Source organism: Salarias fasciatus, chromosome 2 (genome assembly GCF_902148845.1).
Source record: "Salarias fasciatus chromosome 2, fSalaFa1.1, whole genome shotgun sequence".
NCBI classification, from domain to species: Eukaryota; Metazoa; Chordata; class Actinopteri; order Blenniiformes; family Blenniidae; genus Salarias; species Salarias fasciatus.
In genome coordinates this window covers 5,992,148-6,010,886 of record NC_043746.1, presented here as the reverse complement: position 1 = coordinate 6,010,886, position 18,739 = coordinate 5,992,148, and the positions used below count along the sequence as shown (strand labels likewise).

General features: G+C 48.2%; 1 protein-coding gene across 1 annotated transcript in view; it reads left to right on the top strand.

Moving 5' to 3' along the window:
* The window catches only part of gpc3 (glypican 3), a 120,000-nt gene that overhangs the window by 58,550 nt on the left and 42,711 nt on the right, over positions 1-18,739 (top strand). Inside the window, exon 3 of the mRNA XM_030107417.1 lies at positions 10,825-11,513. Coding sequence (XP_029963277.1) covers positions 10,825-11,513 — 689 coding nt within the window. The remainder of the gene's footprint in view (positions 1-10,824; positions 11,514-18,739) is intronic.

Below are 18,739 nucleotides of genomic sequence, written 5' to 3'. Positions count from 1 at the left end.
TGTTTTGTTTTTTTGCTATGCGCAGAAAGTTATTTGTCTGCTTTTCACAATTAAGGCAGCAGCCGCCGCGCAGCTTCCCTCCATCTCTTCCCCTCCGTCTCTCGCGCTCCTCGTTTCCTCCTCTGCCTCACACTGTGAACCCATCTGTCTCAAGAACTTCAAAAACACCCTCGCTGCTTCGCTCCACAACTTCTCCTCGCTGCAGTCCGCCGCTCCTTTTATGTCTCGTAAGCCCGACTTCAAAAAACACCCCAAAGAATCTCATCTTTTATTACGTTTTAAGCACTTCGGCGCAAATATTTCCTCTGGAACATTTGTTTCTCCTTGGAAAGTGGGCTGTGCAGCAGATTTAAGCCGACGCTGCATGGGCGTGATGCGGAGCTGGACTGAGGGTGAATGAGTGGGAGCGCATTCATCTCAAACCGCAGGAGCCACTCTGAGATGCATTTTGGATTAATAGAGCTGGAACGCTTCATTTGGAGAGGAGTGCTGGAGCCGCGCTCGCCGTGACCTCTCTCATCTCGGCTGACGTCTTCCTCACTCTGGATGGGCTGCAGGCTTTTTATCCACATCCTCAGATTGTAACCCTGGAGAGCAACAAGAGCCGTGTGTGTGTGTGTGTGTGTGTGTGTGTGTGTGTGTGTTTGCCTGTCCTGCCTCTGTGTCTGCGTCTGTGTGCTGGAAATGAATCCATTATTGGAATAGCCTTTCACTCAAGTATCACTTTCCTGAGTGGTCGGGTTCCTGAGAGTCCGAGCGTGTGCTCCCGCTGCGTGTGTGTGTTGTGTGTTTTGCCCGCGAGGCGAGCGTGTGACGGGGGTGTCGGCCCTCGTGGCTGAGGTTTGGCGAGAGGTGTGCGATGTGTCTCAGAGCTCTGGCACTGCTTGACTCCAGCTGCCTCTGAATGCGGCTTCAAAGCCTGCCCGGCTGAATGTTTCTCTCCACACGTTCTGGCACCGTTCACCAACCTCCCCCCCTCCTCGTCCTCCTCCTCTTCCTCCTCCTCTTCCTCGTCCTCGTCCTCCTCCCCTCCAGCTCTCTTCCCCACCTCGCCGTGTCCTCTGCTCGGCTGCACACTCTGTCCTCTGCCCAGCGCCCGTTTGTCGGTCTGAGATGCTCAACTTTGACCCTGGCGAGGACCGCAGCATCGGAGATCAATGGAGTCGATGGCGATGAAGAAATATGGAGGCAGAGGAAGTAGAAAAAGGCTGTCGGCATATTTTGTATCACTGGGGAAGAAGATCTTCTGCCTCTCATGGATTTATACTCCAGAAACGTAAAGATGATCGTTTGCTTCTTACTTTTCTTAACACTACATCGCTGAGCAAACAAAACCACAGTGCACAAGCATTGGTCTTTACGCTGAAACAAACATCGTTTCTGCCAATATGTCACCCAGAGTCGACCTCAAGCAGGTTCGTTTGGGAAGATGTTGCACCTTTCTTGTGGTAAGTGTGACTTGAAGTTCAAGCTGAGCTGCCAAGCGAGCTGTTCTGGTCCGAGTCCACTTGGTAAGTGTGTAAATTCAGTCATAACTCACTTTTCCTCATATAAATATGTTGAGGTATCTCAAGAAATAGCCAAGGCAGTTCCAGTATATTGGTTTATGTGACCTGTAATCATCATCATATCTTCATAATAACACACAGTTTGTGATTTCTTGATGCATTGAAAGGTTTCTTCTGTCCAGGTTTCCTCAGTTAAATTATATAAGTATAAAAGAGAAAAAAGGAGCAGAGCAGAAGAGAGACAATGTACAGGATGGCAGAAATAAAAGATTAATTTGGAAAGTTTCACCCAAACTGCGGATTAATTTTCTATACTGGCGCAGAGAGAGACAGGAACGCCTTTTTAAAAAGACACTTTAGGGTCATAATTTAACCAGCATGCATGTCTGAGGAAGTCAAAGAACCTGAAGAAAACTCAAGTTAACCACTATAACAACCCACAGGCTTGCAAACCTACAGATCATGTACAACTCAGATATAAAACATATGAATCTGAGTTCTGCAGAGCAGCATTGTCACACACACACATCAAGAAAACTGAGCTATTGATCGTGAATTGATTCTTAGCCCGGGGTGTGGGACAGCAGCGATCACATGGACACACAGGAAAGAAGAACATAATAAGAGACATAAAGGATTTAGAGCTAATTGTGTGTATTTCCCGAAGGTTACACACACACACACACACTCGGCTTCACAGATGTGAGGGGTTGTCCACAGACTCTCTGAAAGGCAAACTGAAGAAAGCATCTTGGTGTGCAGCGATGTGGAGGATATTAAACTGCTGGGTGGCTCCATATGGCGCAACAATAAGCAGCAAATTAACAAAACACATCAACACTCGGCCACAAATGGGCTGATCAGGCAACCCGGATCAGACGAAAACTCCCGCTGCAGAGTGAGATTCGCGGCTCGGCGTCTTCATCGGGCCGCGTCCGCAGAGCTGCGGTTCAAACGCCGGCGGCGTCCTTCGCTCAGATGTCACAAACGCAGCCATTGTGCATTTTGCATCGAGAGAGATGAAGGAAGCGACGGCGACCCGAGCTGAGCTCGCCGCTGTGCTGGATGAAAGCTCCTCGTTACGTTCTGACGCTCGGCGCCCCTGACCTCAGATCTGCGGCAAACACACACTGCACGCGCCGCGGCGAGCCGCCCGCCGCCGCCGCCGCCGCCGCCGCCACGCAGCCTTCACCGCGCCTTTGTGAAATCCTGACTGGGAGGTTTCTGCTCTGATTAAATTTTCACACTGGGAAGAAATAAAATATTACAGCTCGAAACAGAAAGTCGCTCGTCTTCAATGGTTTGTGTGTTTGCAGATGTTTCTTCTTGTTGAAGGTAATTAAATAGTGAATTAGTAATATAAAATTTAGCGTATAAACCCACACAGCTGTTTCAACGTCCCATTTTTAACCTCAGCGATGAATTCAGTGTATTTCTGTTGGGCTTGGCTCAGGAGAGCGCTGGATTTGCCAGACAGCGCCGTGGGTGGTGCAGAAGATCAGCTTTATTTTGGGTGTTTTGGATTTTTTGGTTTTTGCCATTTTGAAATAAAGTCCAGACCAAGGGGGAGTCAGTGGAGCGCCGTCCACACTGAAACAGATGAATCGACGATAAGAACAAACCGAAGGCTCCAAATGATCCTGCTGGAGCATCTGAAGGCCTTAAAGCGTTGACTGTTGTTGATCAGCGTCTTATTTTGCTGTCAAACTATTTTCATTGAACGTTATTCACCCCTGAACCTCAGCACATCTGCAGGGAGGATGGGAGAAAAGACTGAGCAGAGTTCTTGTAAGGACTCGAACTGACGACCGGAGCAACTTTCCAAGACAAATGTATTCCACAAGGTAAAGAAAAAAAAAATCAAGGCGAGCAGCGCTGGGTGAAAAAACAAAACCACTGAAAGGGAAAACAGCAGACAGAGGAAGTGGAGACCGGGGTCAAAACAGGCATCGAGATACAGAAAGTTCTGAACGGCTGTAACGACGTGACGCGAACAACAGGAGAGGCGCGGAGCCGACAAGCGTGAAGTGTTCGACCTAAATAGAAAACAGAGAGGGGAGATAACAAGGCTGCGTGAAGAGGGGAGGCTGGAGCAGTGTGTGACGCCGGGGCCGGGAAGTCGAGACAACACAAGGTGGGTAAACTGACGTGCTCCGGGGAGAACAAGCGGCTGACAGAATACTTTTCCCCGGGTTTACTCTGAGAAATCGAGGCAGGGAAAGGTCAGCAGCAGTTCAGGGGATTGGGCCGAAAGAAAAAAAATCAAAGTAACAGCACTCTGTTAATAAATAATAAATGCCTTTCTAGGTTATTTTTTTAATTGTTGTTTGTTCAGTATTGATTAGGATTGGGTGTATCAAAGCATTACATGGAGACCAAAAACTTCCCAGTCTTGCTTGATAAGTTACAGATTCTGTATAATCAGTAACCGAACAGAACCGGATGCTGTAGTTTGTGGAGTCGGTGTGTGTTTGAGAGGGATCGGTTGCGTCTCAAGGATGAGGTGGGTGGCTTCATCTCTGCAAACAGTAAACACCATTTGGACGATATATGCTACACTCTACGCTCGGCTCACAGCTGCAAGTGAAGATATGGAGCCAGATTCCAGTGAAAGGTGTGTGTATGAGAGGCTGGCAGCGGAGTTGTGTTCAATTGCTTTTGTTAAAAACCCTGGGCCGATGATGGATGCACTTGACAAGCTTAAAGATCCGCCTAAGGCTCCGCAGTCTGCAGACACGAGGCCGTTTCAACCAGTCAATCAGATAAAATATGCAGCTGGATGTTTTCAGCTCCACGGGCAGAAACCCAGACCGGCGCTCTCCGCCGGAGTGAAGGTGAGGCTGCTTTGTGTGGCTCGACTCTGCAAAGTAACACAAGGAAGAGGGTCTAACGCTGCCTTCATTCTGACACTGAGCCGAACATTACAACTTGGTGAGACACAAAACTTTAGAGTTTAAATCAAATAGTTTCACTTTTAAATCACGGCGGCAGGAAAACATCGAAGAAACAAATCATTTGGTGTTGGTATTATAACAGCGTCGTCTTGTGTTTAAATGAGCACGTTTCTCATTAAACTTTGAGTTTTTAGAGATCCAGTTATCACTAAAAGCCAGATGACTGTGCAAAGTGTGTGTTTAACTTTATTGAAGGAGTCATATCACTTCCAAATGAGTTTCCATTGTTTCCACATTATCTCGCTGTGATACAATATTCCCCAGAAGTTTGCTGGAAGCACAGAAAATGAATGAAAAGACAAATCATCTTGCATGTGTGTGTGTGTGTTTGTGAGTGAGTGAGAGTGTGTGTGAGTGTGTGGCTGCATCCTCACACACCTGACTCCCACCTCGTCCTCCTGCTGCAGTTTGCCAAACGTTGGCCCGTGCTGTCGCCACCTGGCCGCCGCTGTGCCCCGTGATTGCAGTGTGTTCCTCCGTCTTTGTGTGTGTGTGTGTGTGTGTGTGTGTGTGTGTGTGTGTGTGTGTGTGTGAGCCAACAGATGGAGTAACCTAATACCCGTCTCATTTCTGCCCCGCTGTCCGCCGGCCCTCACGGTCCGCCCGGCGATGCTATCTCGGCCTTTACCAGCATCCTGTCTGCCCTGTTCCTGGAACCGGCCCCTCCTCCGGGCCGGGCGGGGCCGGGCCGGACGGGGCCCCACCCCGGAGCCCTGCCGGTCCCTCCAGAGCCGGGCTGTCAGGTGGCTGCACCGAGCAAAGCGACATATTGTGTCCAGTCAGTGGGCTCACGCTGAAAGAGCTTCGGTCTGAGACGCCGGTGATGGAGCCGTTTTGTCGTTTTGACCCGATCTGTCTGAATCTCCCTTCAAAAGGCCCAAAGCTGGACCGTCCACAAACAGAAACACTGTTGTGTGATTGTGTTTGCCACATTGAAGCGGAGGCTCTGGCGGCCGTGCCAGGCCTCCCCGGGCCGGCGCGGCTTTGTGACCAGACCAGGTGGCAGCGACGGCCGCATCCGTCTCCGTGGCAGCTAGAGGTGAAACCCCATCAGCCAAATGGATTAGTCTCATTGGCTTGGTAATTTATTGATGTTTTCCTCTCCTGGGGATAATGGGTGCTCGGGCCGCTGACGGATGAGGCAGCACGCTGCACGTGTCGACCCGTCAGCGGTCAGTCAGCGCCGCCGTGTTGACTGAGCAGATTTATGGCGTTCTGAGCGTCTAATATGTCGGTTTGATGGGCCGTTCATGGTCTCCGCGCGAAGGGTGTTTTATGCCGGATCCGCAGTCACTTAGAGCCAGAGATAAGCGACCGACCTCACTGTGCAGCAGATTTATTAGATTTCTTTTCTTCCTCGGATAACCGAATGTCTGCAGCCGGTGATGACCGTGTAATTGGCTGTGCTGATTAATGGCACGATATGCAGAGAAAGTTGATATTATGATAAAACACTCGTGGTGTGACGCCACATCTCAGATTTACATCAGTCGGCGGCGGCGGCGGCGGTGTGACCGAGCGGCTGTCAGCGCTGCCCGGCCCACGTAACAGAGTGTGAAGCATAAAAATGACGGAGCCCAGAAATTTCCTTCAAAAATAGGACTTTAAATGGTGAACTCTGGCCCGTTTTCATGCAGGGAAGGTAAAAAAATACATGATGACGTGATGTGCACATTCATGGTGTGTGAACCAGTTTCTGGACTGACTGGGTTTTTTAATCACGTCGTGAGATATTCCTGGTGTCAGTGATCTACTGTCAGTGAAAGCACAGATCCTCATTCTGGTTACAGTCGTGACTTATAGTCTAAAGCTGTCGCAGCCCAGTTTAGCTCATTTGATGAGTTCAGTTAATCTCAATCCCACAAAAATGTGTGTTTTAATAGAAGATTAACAGTATTTACCTTCACTTACTTCATTATAAACTCAATCATGTTAATGAGAGAAGGATCTCTTGGAAAACAAGTCTTCTGTGCTTCATTATTAAAACTGAGACTTGAACATTTGCTAACCGTCAGATGAAGGAGGAGGTGTTTTTTCTAACCGACAGGTGTTGTTTTGGTTTTATGCTCAAAGAGCAGTTTCTGGAGGTATGAGGACGTTAGCCTCACTGACGTTTGTTGAACGACTGGACATTTTCCGACGTCTGTTTTTCAGAAGCGTGTCTCTGGTTTTTCTGTCCCGTGGAGTAACCGAACGTCGCGATCGGGATTGAAGGCTGTCGTCGGTCAGACGTGCTGTCAGAAATGTACAGAAACGGCTGATTGGGAACGATGAAGCTGAAGAGCTGCCGCTGAACGTCAAGCAGTCGAAACAGATCAATCACAGCGCAGTCAGTGAAGGAGAGACTGAAAGTACACGTCTCTGTTGAAGGCTGTTTGGAAAACAGGCCCAAAACCTGATGACATGTTCAGATATCTCCGCTGAAACTGTGAATGAAGACTGAACGTTTTATATAAATACTGCACTGTTTCATAATGGTGCGTGTGATTTTAGGCCTCGGGAAGACGAGAGGTCTTGTTTCTTCGGGGTAAACATGATCCGCCTGGCGCTGGAGGTGAGCAGAAGTGAAGCAGGCCGTGCAGAAACCGTTCCCTCCGCCTGTAAAAAGCCTCCGGTCTCTGGAGAAACGCTTTTCCGGGAGCCAGCCTCCTGCCTCCATCTGTGACTCTGACAAAATAAATGCTGCTGCTAATTTTAAAGAGCGTGACCCAGTGCGATCGTGCGGGCTTCGCCTCTGGTAATGCGCGCTCTTGACCTGGTGCAGCTGCACCCAGAGCGTCGCAGGTCTCCGACACGAAGCCCCTCTCGCCTCCATTAAAGGATACCTGATCCTGCCCCGGCTATCAGCCATGAAAGAGAGTGTGCAGCAGGAAATGGGCTCACGATGGTTTTTAGTGTGATCCTGACTACTCAAAGCCACTGAGGTGCATTTATGAAGAGCCCTCTAGTCTCTCTCCTTAATTTACTAAGTGGCTCTCCTCTTCATGGCGTAAGAGATTCTGCACATACCAGCTGAGCGGCGTGGCTAGACGCTGGATGATTTCATAGAAACAAGACAGGAGCGGCTCTGAGGTGGATGCATTCGATCAATAACTGAACGCTTCTCTTTGTATCCCACCGGGAGTGGAAGGCTTCTATCTACACGTGCGATTTTTGAGTGGGTGTCTCTCCTCCCGTCGGCCTGTCTGCTCGTCTGCACATCTGTCCGCTCTCTGATCACAGAGGGACGGCGCAGCAGGGCGGCCGCCGACAGATGTGCGCTGCTCTCAGACACACCCAGACACTCTGCAGTGCTCTCTCTCACCTTTCTTCGCCTGCCAGCCGTTTCACTGAATGTGCTGCTTTGTGTTTGCACATACGTTTTTTGAGGTTAATTAAGGGACTTTTTTAAAAACCGAGTCTCCTCTGTGGCCGTGTGAGGCTATTGTGAGGCTGCATAATAAACACAAAGATCCTCCTCAGTCGTTTCAATTAAAGCCTCCACGCTGCGGGATAAAACATAATTCATGACATTCCTGAAACCTTCAGACATTCAGCCTCGACGTGCATTCATGCATGTGTTTCATATGACAGCGAGCGGCAGCACGAGGAGCTCTGAAAAGAGTTTTCAAAAATGTCCTTTCATCAGCAGGGCAGAGAGTTTTGACTGTGTCGGGCCAAGGACAAATACCTTCTGTTGCAATGCACGCACTATAGAGCAGGACCAGAATCAATTAAAGGATTCCACAGAAACCTGGTGAGATGAAAAGGTGGAGGTGGTGTGGGCTGCTCTGTAGGGAGAGAACACACTCAATGCAAACTTTGGTTAGTGAAAGTTAACTCTCCTGTTTAACGACTGTTGAAACGTGAGCGATACTCGCGTCTAAACTGTGTTTTCTCAGCAGAATGCTGTGTTTTTATCAAGAAATATGTGTCTTCTTGTCCATTTCCATAGTTGTGTCTTGATAGTATTGCAGCATATAATAATTTGAATCATATAACCCATTATCCCAGTTCAAAAACATGGAAGTTTAACTTCACTCCACCTCTCAGAGGGTGCTGTGGTTTGTGTATTCCTGACCAACTTATCGAACACACTCCAATCCCTTTAATCTTTAAATAATCTGTAGAGATGCTCTGGTTAAGAGAATAAGCTTTCTGAATCTTTGCCAGTTGATGGTACGATGTGTTTCTTTCATGTGTGACTGATGGTTTTATTGCTTATTAAAACCTGAGCTGACACTAATACCGCTTTCACACTGACGAACTCGCTCTGCCGAGGTCTGCGGAGTGTCGTGCTGCAGCAAAATGTGCACATAAAAGTTGCAGCGGGCCAGCTGAGGAAATGTCTTTTACCTCAATAACAGCAGGAACACTAACAGCTTTGACCCACACCTTCTTTTTCAACTTATTAAAAATGAAAGCAGATATAAACACTGCGAATATTTCCAGAATCCATGAATCACATTGAGCTTTTCAGATGAATCTCTCAGAATACGTCCCTCCCGTGGGAGATCTGGTTGACACACCTGACATTTCAATGAATGAAAGCAGACCTGCTTCATAAATGGATTTATTTTGCTCGTCTGTCAGTTCTTGCATCCTGTTAATAGATCAACTTTCACATGTTTGCACGAAATATCAAGTTAGTTCTCATGTGAGAAAACCTTTAGTCGATCAGGCTTTCAGTCTTGGTCAAGAACAAATGGAGGATTTATTGTCAGAATATGAATAGTTTTACTAATTGTGGTATTTCAGTTCATCTTTTATCTTTTTGAAGTTAAAACTTTGCTTCCTCTCAGGATTTCAGTTGGTTTATTTGGTCGGCCTCATCGCAGAAGTGGCTGTGAAGGATTTCATATTCTCCACTGAGCTGCAGACTTTACAGGGCGCTTTAATGAGCGGAGGAATTCAGCTTGCTCAAGTGTTTGCCTGCGATTGGATCTCATTATGCATGGGGGGAAGTTGACCCCGCGATTGTCGCGATATAATTGGTCCTCTGCACAAGATAAGTGCAAGTAGAAACTTGGTGGCCTGTGTGGATTTATGTTTACCTCCCAGAGTGACCCTGCAGCCGTTTGTGTTTATGCATCACTTACTGCCTCAGTGCGATGTGTTTTGATGCTGAATGCGGGACGACTCGCGGGAAAAAAAGCCCTGAACCTAAGTTTTCTTTCAACTTCCAGTTTGAGTCATAAAGAGGAATCTGTGCTCACTCCTCTGTCAGAGGTCACATACTTTAAATGCACACCAGCAGCCGGTTAGTCATCGCGGGAGACGTCTGCTCGTACGTATTTATATCATGGCAGGACTTCTTTATGGGCCTGGAACTGCACACAGACGAGGACGTTATATGTCCTACGCAAATAAGACATATCCAAGGACCCACGGCTACGAGCAGGCTAATGAGCTTCATTCCACCTCGGAGGGAAATAAAACCACCCGAGCAGGAAGATAGGAAATAACAAAGATGAAATGGCGAGCTGCTGTAGCATAAAAACCAATAACTTCCTCTAATGTGTCCTAAACCAGTGTTTCTGCCACACACCCCTCCTCTCAGAGCGATCAGCTCTCAGCACGGTGATGTAGTGGAGCGGCGGCGGTATGGATGGGGTTTGGGCTTCATTTCACCGGGTCCCCGCTCCCCTGCTAAGTTCAGTAATGGAGCTTTAAATCCCCTCAGTTGTCGGGTTCTCACTCATTTCGCTACCGGGCCGACGACAGACCTGGCTGCTCTTGTGCCACCTTGTTGATAAGACTCCGCTTTGTGCCCCGAAAACGCCGCTGATTATTATTTTCCCCTCCTCCTCAGCCGGGCCCGGCCTCCTCCCTCCTGCGCACTCTGAATGCTGAACGCCCTCCTCCCTGCAGACGCCCCCCCCCCCCCCCCCCCTTCCCCCCGCCCCCCTCCCCCCCGATATATTGACATGAGCGGCGTCTTTTTAAAGTTTCTCCGAGCCGGTTTCCAGGCCGATGTTTTGTAGCGATCAAAAGTCAAACCCAGATTCTTTCTTTTCATGTCGGCCTATGTGCGGCTCTTTGTTGTCTTAACGTTTCAAGTTGCTTTTTCTTCTCGGTATTTTGTGTGTGTTTGTGTGTGTGTGTGTGTGTGTGTGTGTGTAAGCAGTCCCATTAGACGAAACGAAAAAATCGAGAAAAGAGGGAAAAGGGAAAGAATGGATGTGCGTGGGAAGTTTTTTTTCTCTCGCTGTGATTGTTAAGGAGGGCTCGGTGTTCGAGGGAATAGCTTCTATTTGAGGGTTTCATGTTTTTGAGCTAAATTGCCAATTTTCTGACAGCTCGGCATACCTGCTGCGGTTATTGAGGCGCGTCGTGAAAGCCTCGGCCTCTCGGCTCACCTCCCCCGTCCTCCTGTCTTGCAGAGGCCTTCGACCTGGTGCTGCGCCACGGCCGGAACTCCACGCTGGCCGTGCTCAAGTCCGAGTTCCCCGGCCTGGGAGGCGCCGCCCAGAGCTCGGTGGGCCAGCTCTTCCTGGACATGTCGCTCTACATCTTGGGCTCCGACTCCACGGTGGACCACATGGTGGCGGCGCTCTACGGCCGCCTCTTCCCGCTCGCGTACCGCCGCCTGCTGGGCGGCGGCGCGGCGGCGTCGGCGTCCGAGGAGTGCGTGAGGGGGGCCTGGAAAGACTCGGGGGCGTTCGGCCCGTATCCCAAGCTGATGATGACCCGGCTGTCCCGCTCGCTGCTGGCCACCAGGGTCTTCCTGCAGGCGCTGAACCTGGGCATCGAGGTGGTCAACACCACCGACCACCTGCGGCCCGGCAGGGACTGCGGCCGCGCGCTGCTCCGGCTGTGGTACTGCCCGCACTGCCAGGGCATGCTGGGCCCGCCGGCCTGCCGGGGCTTCTGCCAGGCCGTGATGCACGGCTGCCTGGGGGGGGCGGCGGAGGTGCAGCCGCACTGGAGGAGCTACATCGACGGGCTGGGGAAGCTGGCCGCCGCCATGAGGGGCGAGCAGGACATGGAGGCCGTGGTGCTCCGCCTGCCGTCCATGATTAGACTGGCCATCAAGCACGCCGTGAACGCCCGCAGCCGGATCAGCACCCTGGTGAGTGAACACACACACACACACACACACACACACACTGAAGCCTCACTGGTTCCTATAAGTGTGTCAGGTTCTCATATCTCAGAACTTCACTGAATCAGTGTTTCTGTCTTTTAGCTACGTAGCATCGACTTACATTAATCTCTCTGCTCCCAGCTGTCATGAGTACATTCCTGACCTCTGACCTGTGAAACAACTGTAGCCTAGTAAGTTCAGGGGAAGCGCCGTGCCTTCTGTTTGAAGCTTGATGACTCTCCTCGTACCGACTTAATCTTATTTCCTCCTTCAAAGACGACAAGTCCTGAAAATGTGCCGCTGTAACAGCTTCAGGGTCCCACAAGAGTCATAAACACACACACACACACACACACACACACACACACACACACACACACACACACACACACACACACACACACACACACACACACACTCTCTTGTGAAGGTGTCAGACTGTAAATGGGCCGCATGTGGTTGTGTTTCTTGTTCCTCTGGTGAGACGATGAAATGATCAGCTGCAGGAGGTCCAGCCTGAGCGACCAGACACCAAACACTCAGAAAATACAATCCTTTTCATTCCCTGCTGATAGCTGGAGGCCAAAAGATAGGTTTTTTTTTTGGGAGGCCTCTCTCAGTCCAATTTTCCTCAACACACTATCTTGAATGCCTTGAAGGAATTCCTTTAAAATTTCGTTCCAAACTTATCAAAAAATGGGATGAATCTCAACGGTCAAAGGTCAAGGACACTCTAACGTCACATTTTATGAATTTTCTAAGTATCTACATTTCTACACCCTCGTTCTTGATCGGAACTTGCGTCACATGGCACCCTAGTGACGACAGTTTATAAGTAATCAGTTATATTTGATCAATGGAGGACAAGAAAGAAGCTTTTCTGAACTGTGTGACAGAAATAAGAAATAAAAGTCACGGGTTGTGTGTCTCTGCACTGCATGTTGCAGCTGGTGAGTGTTTTGCTTGAATCCTCTGAGCGGTCAACTTTCTCTCAGCGTAGAAAAGCCAACAACAGGAGTGATTGTTGGACTAAAGCCTCACAGCTGAAGGAAGAGGACAGCTGCGACGCACAATACGTGAACTTTTAAGTCGTATCTCTCAAAAGAAGAAGATGTCCTCAACCTGGGGGGAATAAGTACAACAGGTTTCTACTAACAATTGTCCGTTTCACTTTCAGCGCCTGTAATTTGCAGCCATCAGGCTCTAATTATCAGCCATGAATCACCGTCGTTCGATTAATGGAAGAATAACGGGAGTCTTGGTAACAGTTCCTCTCCAATACATTTACTTGTGCTTGATTAGTTTTGTGTGTTTGTGAAGCGGCTTTAATCACTGAGGCGGGGGTGTGGATTTCTCTCCACCCCCTGCCACGAAGATGATTTCTTCAGAAGAGGGACAAGCAGATGAAAGCAGGGATGTATTCCCACACAGCAAATTACACTCTGTATGAATAACTTACTGATGGAGGATCATTTTGTCCTTTTATTTGATTATTTTTGATGCAAACATCTCCCACCACACACACACACACACACACACACACATACACACACGGAGCCACACACTCACTAAAATTTCACTCCACACGTCTCCTGCTAAATGGGAACTTATGGCTGATCTTTTTCATACGTGAGATTGGATTAATAAAGGATGTTGAGACCTGCAGGCAATGAAAAAACACAACTACTCTCATCCTATTTAAAGACTTTATGGACCTCATTTACTGAAGTTTTGCACTTTTAAAAACGGGTGTAAATGTAGACGAGGCCTGCTCCCAGGGCCGACTGAGGACTGACAGACACAAGTCCCACAGACTGGAATATCCAGTCCAATATTCAGCATCTAATGTCCTTTAAAGAGCATGGTTGTAAAGCAGGGGAACTGATTACATGTGGTTTATCTCATGTAGCTCTCATATAAATCATTCAAAGCCACAAAAAATGCAAAGTAGAAGTCCAACCTGTCTGTTGAGATGGATTTACATCATGACACACTCATTTATTTAGTGTTTTCATGAATTATTTTCAATTTTTGGTTTTGCACAAATGCAAAATTATTGCAGCTGTGTCTCAAATGAAGTGATAAAAATGTGTGTATGGCTATTTTCTTAAAAAAAAAAAAAAAAAGAAAGCAAAAAAGTAAAAATCCTGCTTGGAAAAGGCTTCATTGACCCCCAGAGTTCTGCCCTTTTCCAGCTCCCCGCCCTCCGGGGTCGACCCCCACCCTTTCATAATTACGGTAAAATCCAGGACGGCTCATGCCAACTTAAAAATTTAAAGCCTCTGAGTCATTTTTGGAAATGGAAACACCTTGAAGAGCTTTAGATCACGTCTGTTTCTGCGGTGCCGTGAGTCTGCCTTGTCTCTTCACCCACATTGTGACTGGATTTACGGAGCGAAGCGGCTCAGAGAACCATCATGTCTTCCTCCAGGGGGGGTCGGACAGACGCTCACTGCAGCCCGCCGTGTGTGTGTGGTTTTTCACCTGCGATGAAACCGCCAGGCTTTCTCTCGGCCCACATGCGAAGTCAGAGAGAAGCGCTCATGAAATATGAAGGCCTCCCTCGGCCGGAGCCACGGAGCCGGATGAGCGTCTGAACTCCTCACTCTCACACCCCGGATCCCGGCAGCGAGCGGGTTTCCACTCAGAGGCCATCATTTATTCACACACAGGTTGACCTCACTTACTCTGCGGCGTGTCGACGCACGAATCGCTGACTGCGGGGGAACGGCTCTCTCGCTCCGTGTTTCGGATCCTTATCCAAAATTAAATAACGTCCTGTGAGGGTTTATTTGAGTCTGCGGCGACGACTTTACTTTGTGTTCATGGTTTGCTCCAATCCGGGGGATTAACGTCAATCTGCCAGCGCATTGTTCAGCTCCGCGTGTGCGTGTGTGTGTGTGTGTGTGTGTGTGTGTGTGTGTGTGTGCAGACACACTCCTTCCTCCGCTGTGTCATTGAAGGACGGAGGCATCGTTTCCCTGAAGGCTAATTTTGTCTCCATAATTAGCCCTCGGCACCTGAGGAGTCCGTCTCAGCTTCTCTCTGCGGCGTCTCTGTAAAGCGTCTCACTCAGCCGGGCTTCAAACACTCATCCTCTCTCTCCGCCAACCTTTCTAAAACTTTCCCAGCAGCCCAATCGCAATCATTCTGACAGTGTGTGTGAAATGCAAATAAAATCGGTGGCGATGATTTTCATTCCTCATATGTTTTATTCACAAAAGAAGGGAAGAAGAAAGACATGTTGAAAGTAGGACATTTTCCCTTTTTCAATATTTGCTCATTTCGAATTTTTCTCAAAATTGGGACGATGGGAAGAAATGGCTGGAAGTGAGTCAGATGAGCGTCAGACAATTAGATTTATTGACAACAGATGCAGGAAATGTAATAAGAACATTGAGGAGTGCAGATATTCAGAGTTTTATCAGTCTGACGATGATGTGGAGAAGTTCCTCTCTTTAGAGGTTCTGTTCCAGGTGTTTAGGTCTTTATTAGTAAATCCATGTTCACTGTGAGAGGAAAACAATCATCCATCAATCAATCAATCAATGTATTTTTGTATAGCCCAGTATCACAACAACAGCTGCCTCAGAGGCTTCAAGATGTTACATTGGTTGGTAAAAATAAAAACGGTGAATAAGCATAATGTTAATATGTCAAATTCACAGTGACAAGACAAAACGAAGCAACCACTGCCTTAGACCCTCACATCCGGCAAGAAAAAACTCCAGAAACCCAGTGGGAAAAGAGGAAATCTTGGGGAGAACCACAGTATGGAGGGATCCCTCTCCCAGGGACGGACAGCTTTGGCAACAGCTAGCATGAGACAATAGAAGTAAAGCCTAGGACTATGTTGAGGACAGTCCGTTGGACGGTCCAGCACAGGAACTACGGATCCCAGAAATCCAATTCCAATCCAGGAACGTCCTGTAGACGTATGTTTTCTACAAAAATGGTCCATAGCAGTCCGTGTCCTGTAATCCTGCTCAGACCCGTCATAGTTCTGTCTCGACCTGCTTCCTGAGCGAGACGCCCGGCCTGGAGCTGACCCCATGACCTCTTCACTGTGAGGCCAGGGTGTGAACCACTGCTCCACTGCAGCCCTGTACGGCCGACTTTAATGATCCTAATTTAAGAAATGTGGTTCTTCTTCTCCAATTTATCATTGTAATTATTTTTAAAAAATCACAAAACTTTTTTTTCTTTTTGCCTTAATTGTAACTTAAAACTGTGAAATGAGCAGGAAGCGAGCAGGTGTAACGGATCCACCAGCCTGACTCCCAGCAGTAGATGAATAAGATGAATCTGATAACGGGTTTTTTTGGATCCCTACAGCTGTTAACAGAATCTCTCATATGAAGTCAGACATCAGCCATATATTTAACATGACGGCGTCGGCGCCGTGTGCGGTCTTGTTTAATCCCGTCTGCTGATGAAGGAGCTTTGATCACAGTGGGAGGGAGACAGATTTTATCCTCCACCCAAACCGCTTCCCCACCCGGCTCCGTAAAAACATTTCAGCTGAAGATCCGACGCACAGGCAGCGGTCGATCTCCCCTCGAGTCCCCCTTTACTAATCACACCTCTTGTTCCTGCCAGAACCCTTCAACATTAATTAAAATGTCATTATCACATTTTCTTAATCGCAGGTTTGTTTCTTTTTAATTATGATTGAATTAACATGTGATCACAGCGACCAGATGACAAATCGCCTTTATTAGGCTAAACGAGACAGTAACAGATAAAAGTGGTGCAGTCTCTCCGCAAATGTAATATTCAACAAATCAAACCTCTGCCTGTTGAATCCATGTCTTTCTGCCTCTGCTTTTGTTCCTGGGAATCCGTCTCACTCTCATTAATGATGAAATGATTAGATTTGTAACGACGCACACTCAAAGGTCAAGATGTGTCGCGATGGGGTCGTGGAAACGTTTCCAAAGCTCTGAGCTCTGATCAGCTGACCGACGCTCTGATCGCCTGGTGAATGAGACTCTCGGTCACTTTGGCCATTTTAACACCTCGTCCATTAATTTTCATTCAGTCGTGCCAGTTTCCATTAAACTATTAGCTAACAATGTGAACCTTGTTTCAGCTGTCAGAAAATGTTGATATGGCTCTTATATATTATTCCCTTTATCCTTCAGTAGAGCGCTCTGTACACTGAACACTTTTTACCTTTAAAACCAAAAATCCACCCTCATGCTTCAATCGTGCTAAAGGACCTTTTTAGTTCTGACATAAATTAGCATCCTTTACATCTCCATGATCAATGATTACACATATTTCACCATTTCTAGCTTAAAGTGATGGATTTCTACCTATATGTCAGTAAAGGTTTTCCTGCCATCCTTCAGTGTAATATAATATGTTTTATTTTCCTTTAAGATGCAGGAATCTTTTCGTTCAGTGTTTAGGGAAAGTTCGGCCATGACAGGATGTTTCTGACACTGAAATAAGCCTGAAAGCACCAGCAGCATATCTGGACGTGGTGCAGCTGGGATGGAGCGTGTTTTAAACCGGAGAGAAGTGAAGCTTCGTACATCAGACGGAATGAAAACTGACCTCCCAAGATGCACCATCACTCATCCCCCCCATGTTGCTCTATATTTAGTTTAAAGTGACATGACCGGCCATCTGGCATTATTCAGTAATAATTAAAGGTCAAAGGAAGGAGTCGGATGGTGTTTTTATTCCCATCCATCTTCTTTGGATGGTTTTAAAAAAAAAAAAATGTTGGCCTGAATCGCGGAGACCACAGTTCATTTTCACATCTCCTCTCCTCTTTTGCAGCAGGACCGTAATTAAACCCTCACAGTCCTGAAGGCTGCTGACCAGGACTGACTAAAGCCAGAACTAGAGTTTAGTTCCAACTGCATGGGAGGGAATCAGGAAAGTGTTGCCGTTTCGTTTGCTGTGGTGTAAATTCAGACGAGTGCCTGGATGAATAGAATTCTGTTTTTCTTTATTGTAGAGGATTTGATGGAAAACAGTAGAGAAACTGGTTGAATCTGGTGAGTTCGGTCTGTACGCGAAGCAGAGCTGAAGTTGGTGGAGAGGTTTTTTCTGTGTAGCTCCATTTAATGCAGATATATTTTGGCCTTTGGTGTTCTCTTCAGAAGTCGCTCTTGAAATTTTGTCTTTAACTCCCTACTTTCAATTCTGATCAGGCGCAGACTTTAAAGTGGCCGCAGAACTTCCTTCCTTCCTTCCTTCCTTCCTTTTTTTTCTGTTTCCAGCCTTGTGTTGAGTTAAACGGTAAAGATAAAAGCCAACCACGTTCAGTTAGTCAGGTGTCGAAGTGTAAATCAGCTCTGCGGTTGTGTAAATCCTGCATGTGCACCGCTGAGAGGAAACCTGGAGCAATCATTTAGCGACACTTCAGCGTTTTGGCAGCGTAATGGCTCTGCAGCGCGGCGCGTCTTGTTCTGTGGTTTCCTGTGGCTGGAGATGCGGTCGGCGCCTCTCGCTTCACCTCCCCTCCAGTTAGAGAGCGGAGGTGAGAGAGGAAGGCTTCTCTCCTCTTCCCGAGATGACCGCTCGGCGTCCTGCCGGCACGTTAACATTCGTTTCCTCCATCCGGCAGAAACTCCGGCGTGAATCAGAGAGCGGCGGCGGCGGCGGCGAGGGCGGCCAGCAGCCCTGCAGCTCCCATCTATCCCCCTGTCAGCTTCCCACCCCGGCCCTGGAGTTTGATGTCGTCCTCCCCCGTCTCCACATCTCCTCTCTCCCTCTTTCATCCCCCTCCATCTATTTCTCTCTTTCCTCTCGCTCCTTACGCGCCGCTGTGAGAGAAGATGCATGATTTATGAAGCTCTATTTTTACCGGTTACTGAGGAGAGGCGGAGGGACAAAGGCAGGGATGGAGAGTGTGAGGGTGGAGGAGGGAGGTGTGTGTGAGGAGGCAGCCCAAGGGGAAGGAGGACAGGAGAGTGTGAAGGAGACATCCATCACCCCGCGACCCCTCGGCTGAGAGCCCAGACAGGAAGTAGGTTGAGACGGGGATGTGACGGATCTGAGCAGGACTGGAGGAGTGTGTGTCTTCACACTCAATCTAACTCTCACGTCAAGCATCGGGGCTGCAAAGTGGCGTCTGGACCTGACCTGTGAGGTTTGCATGTTCTTCCTGTGCAGGGTTTAATCCCACAACATAAAAAACAAGCAAGTGAGCCCGATCTGGACGACACGGTCTGAACATGAACTGTGCTTCCAAC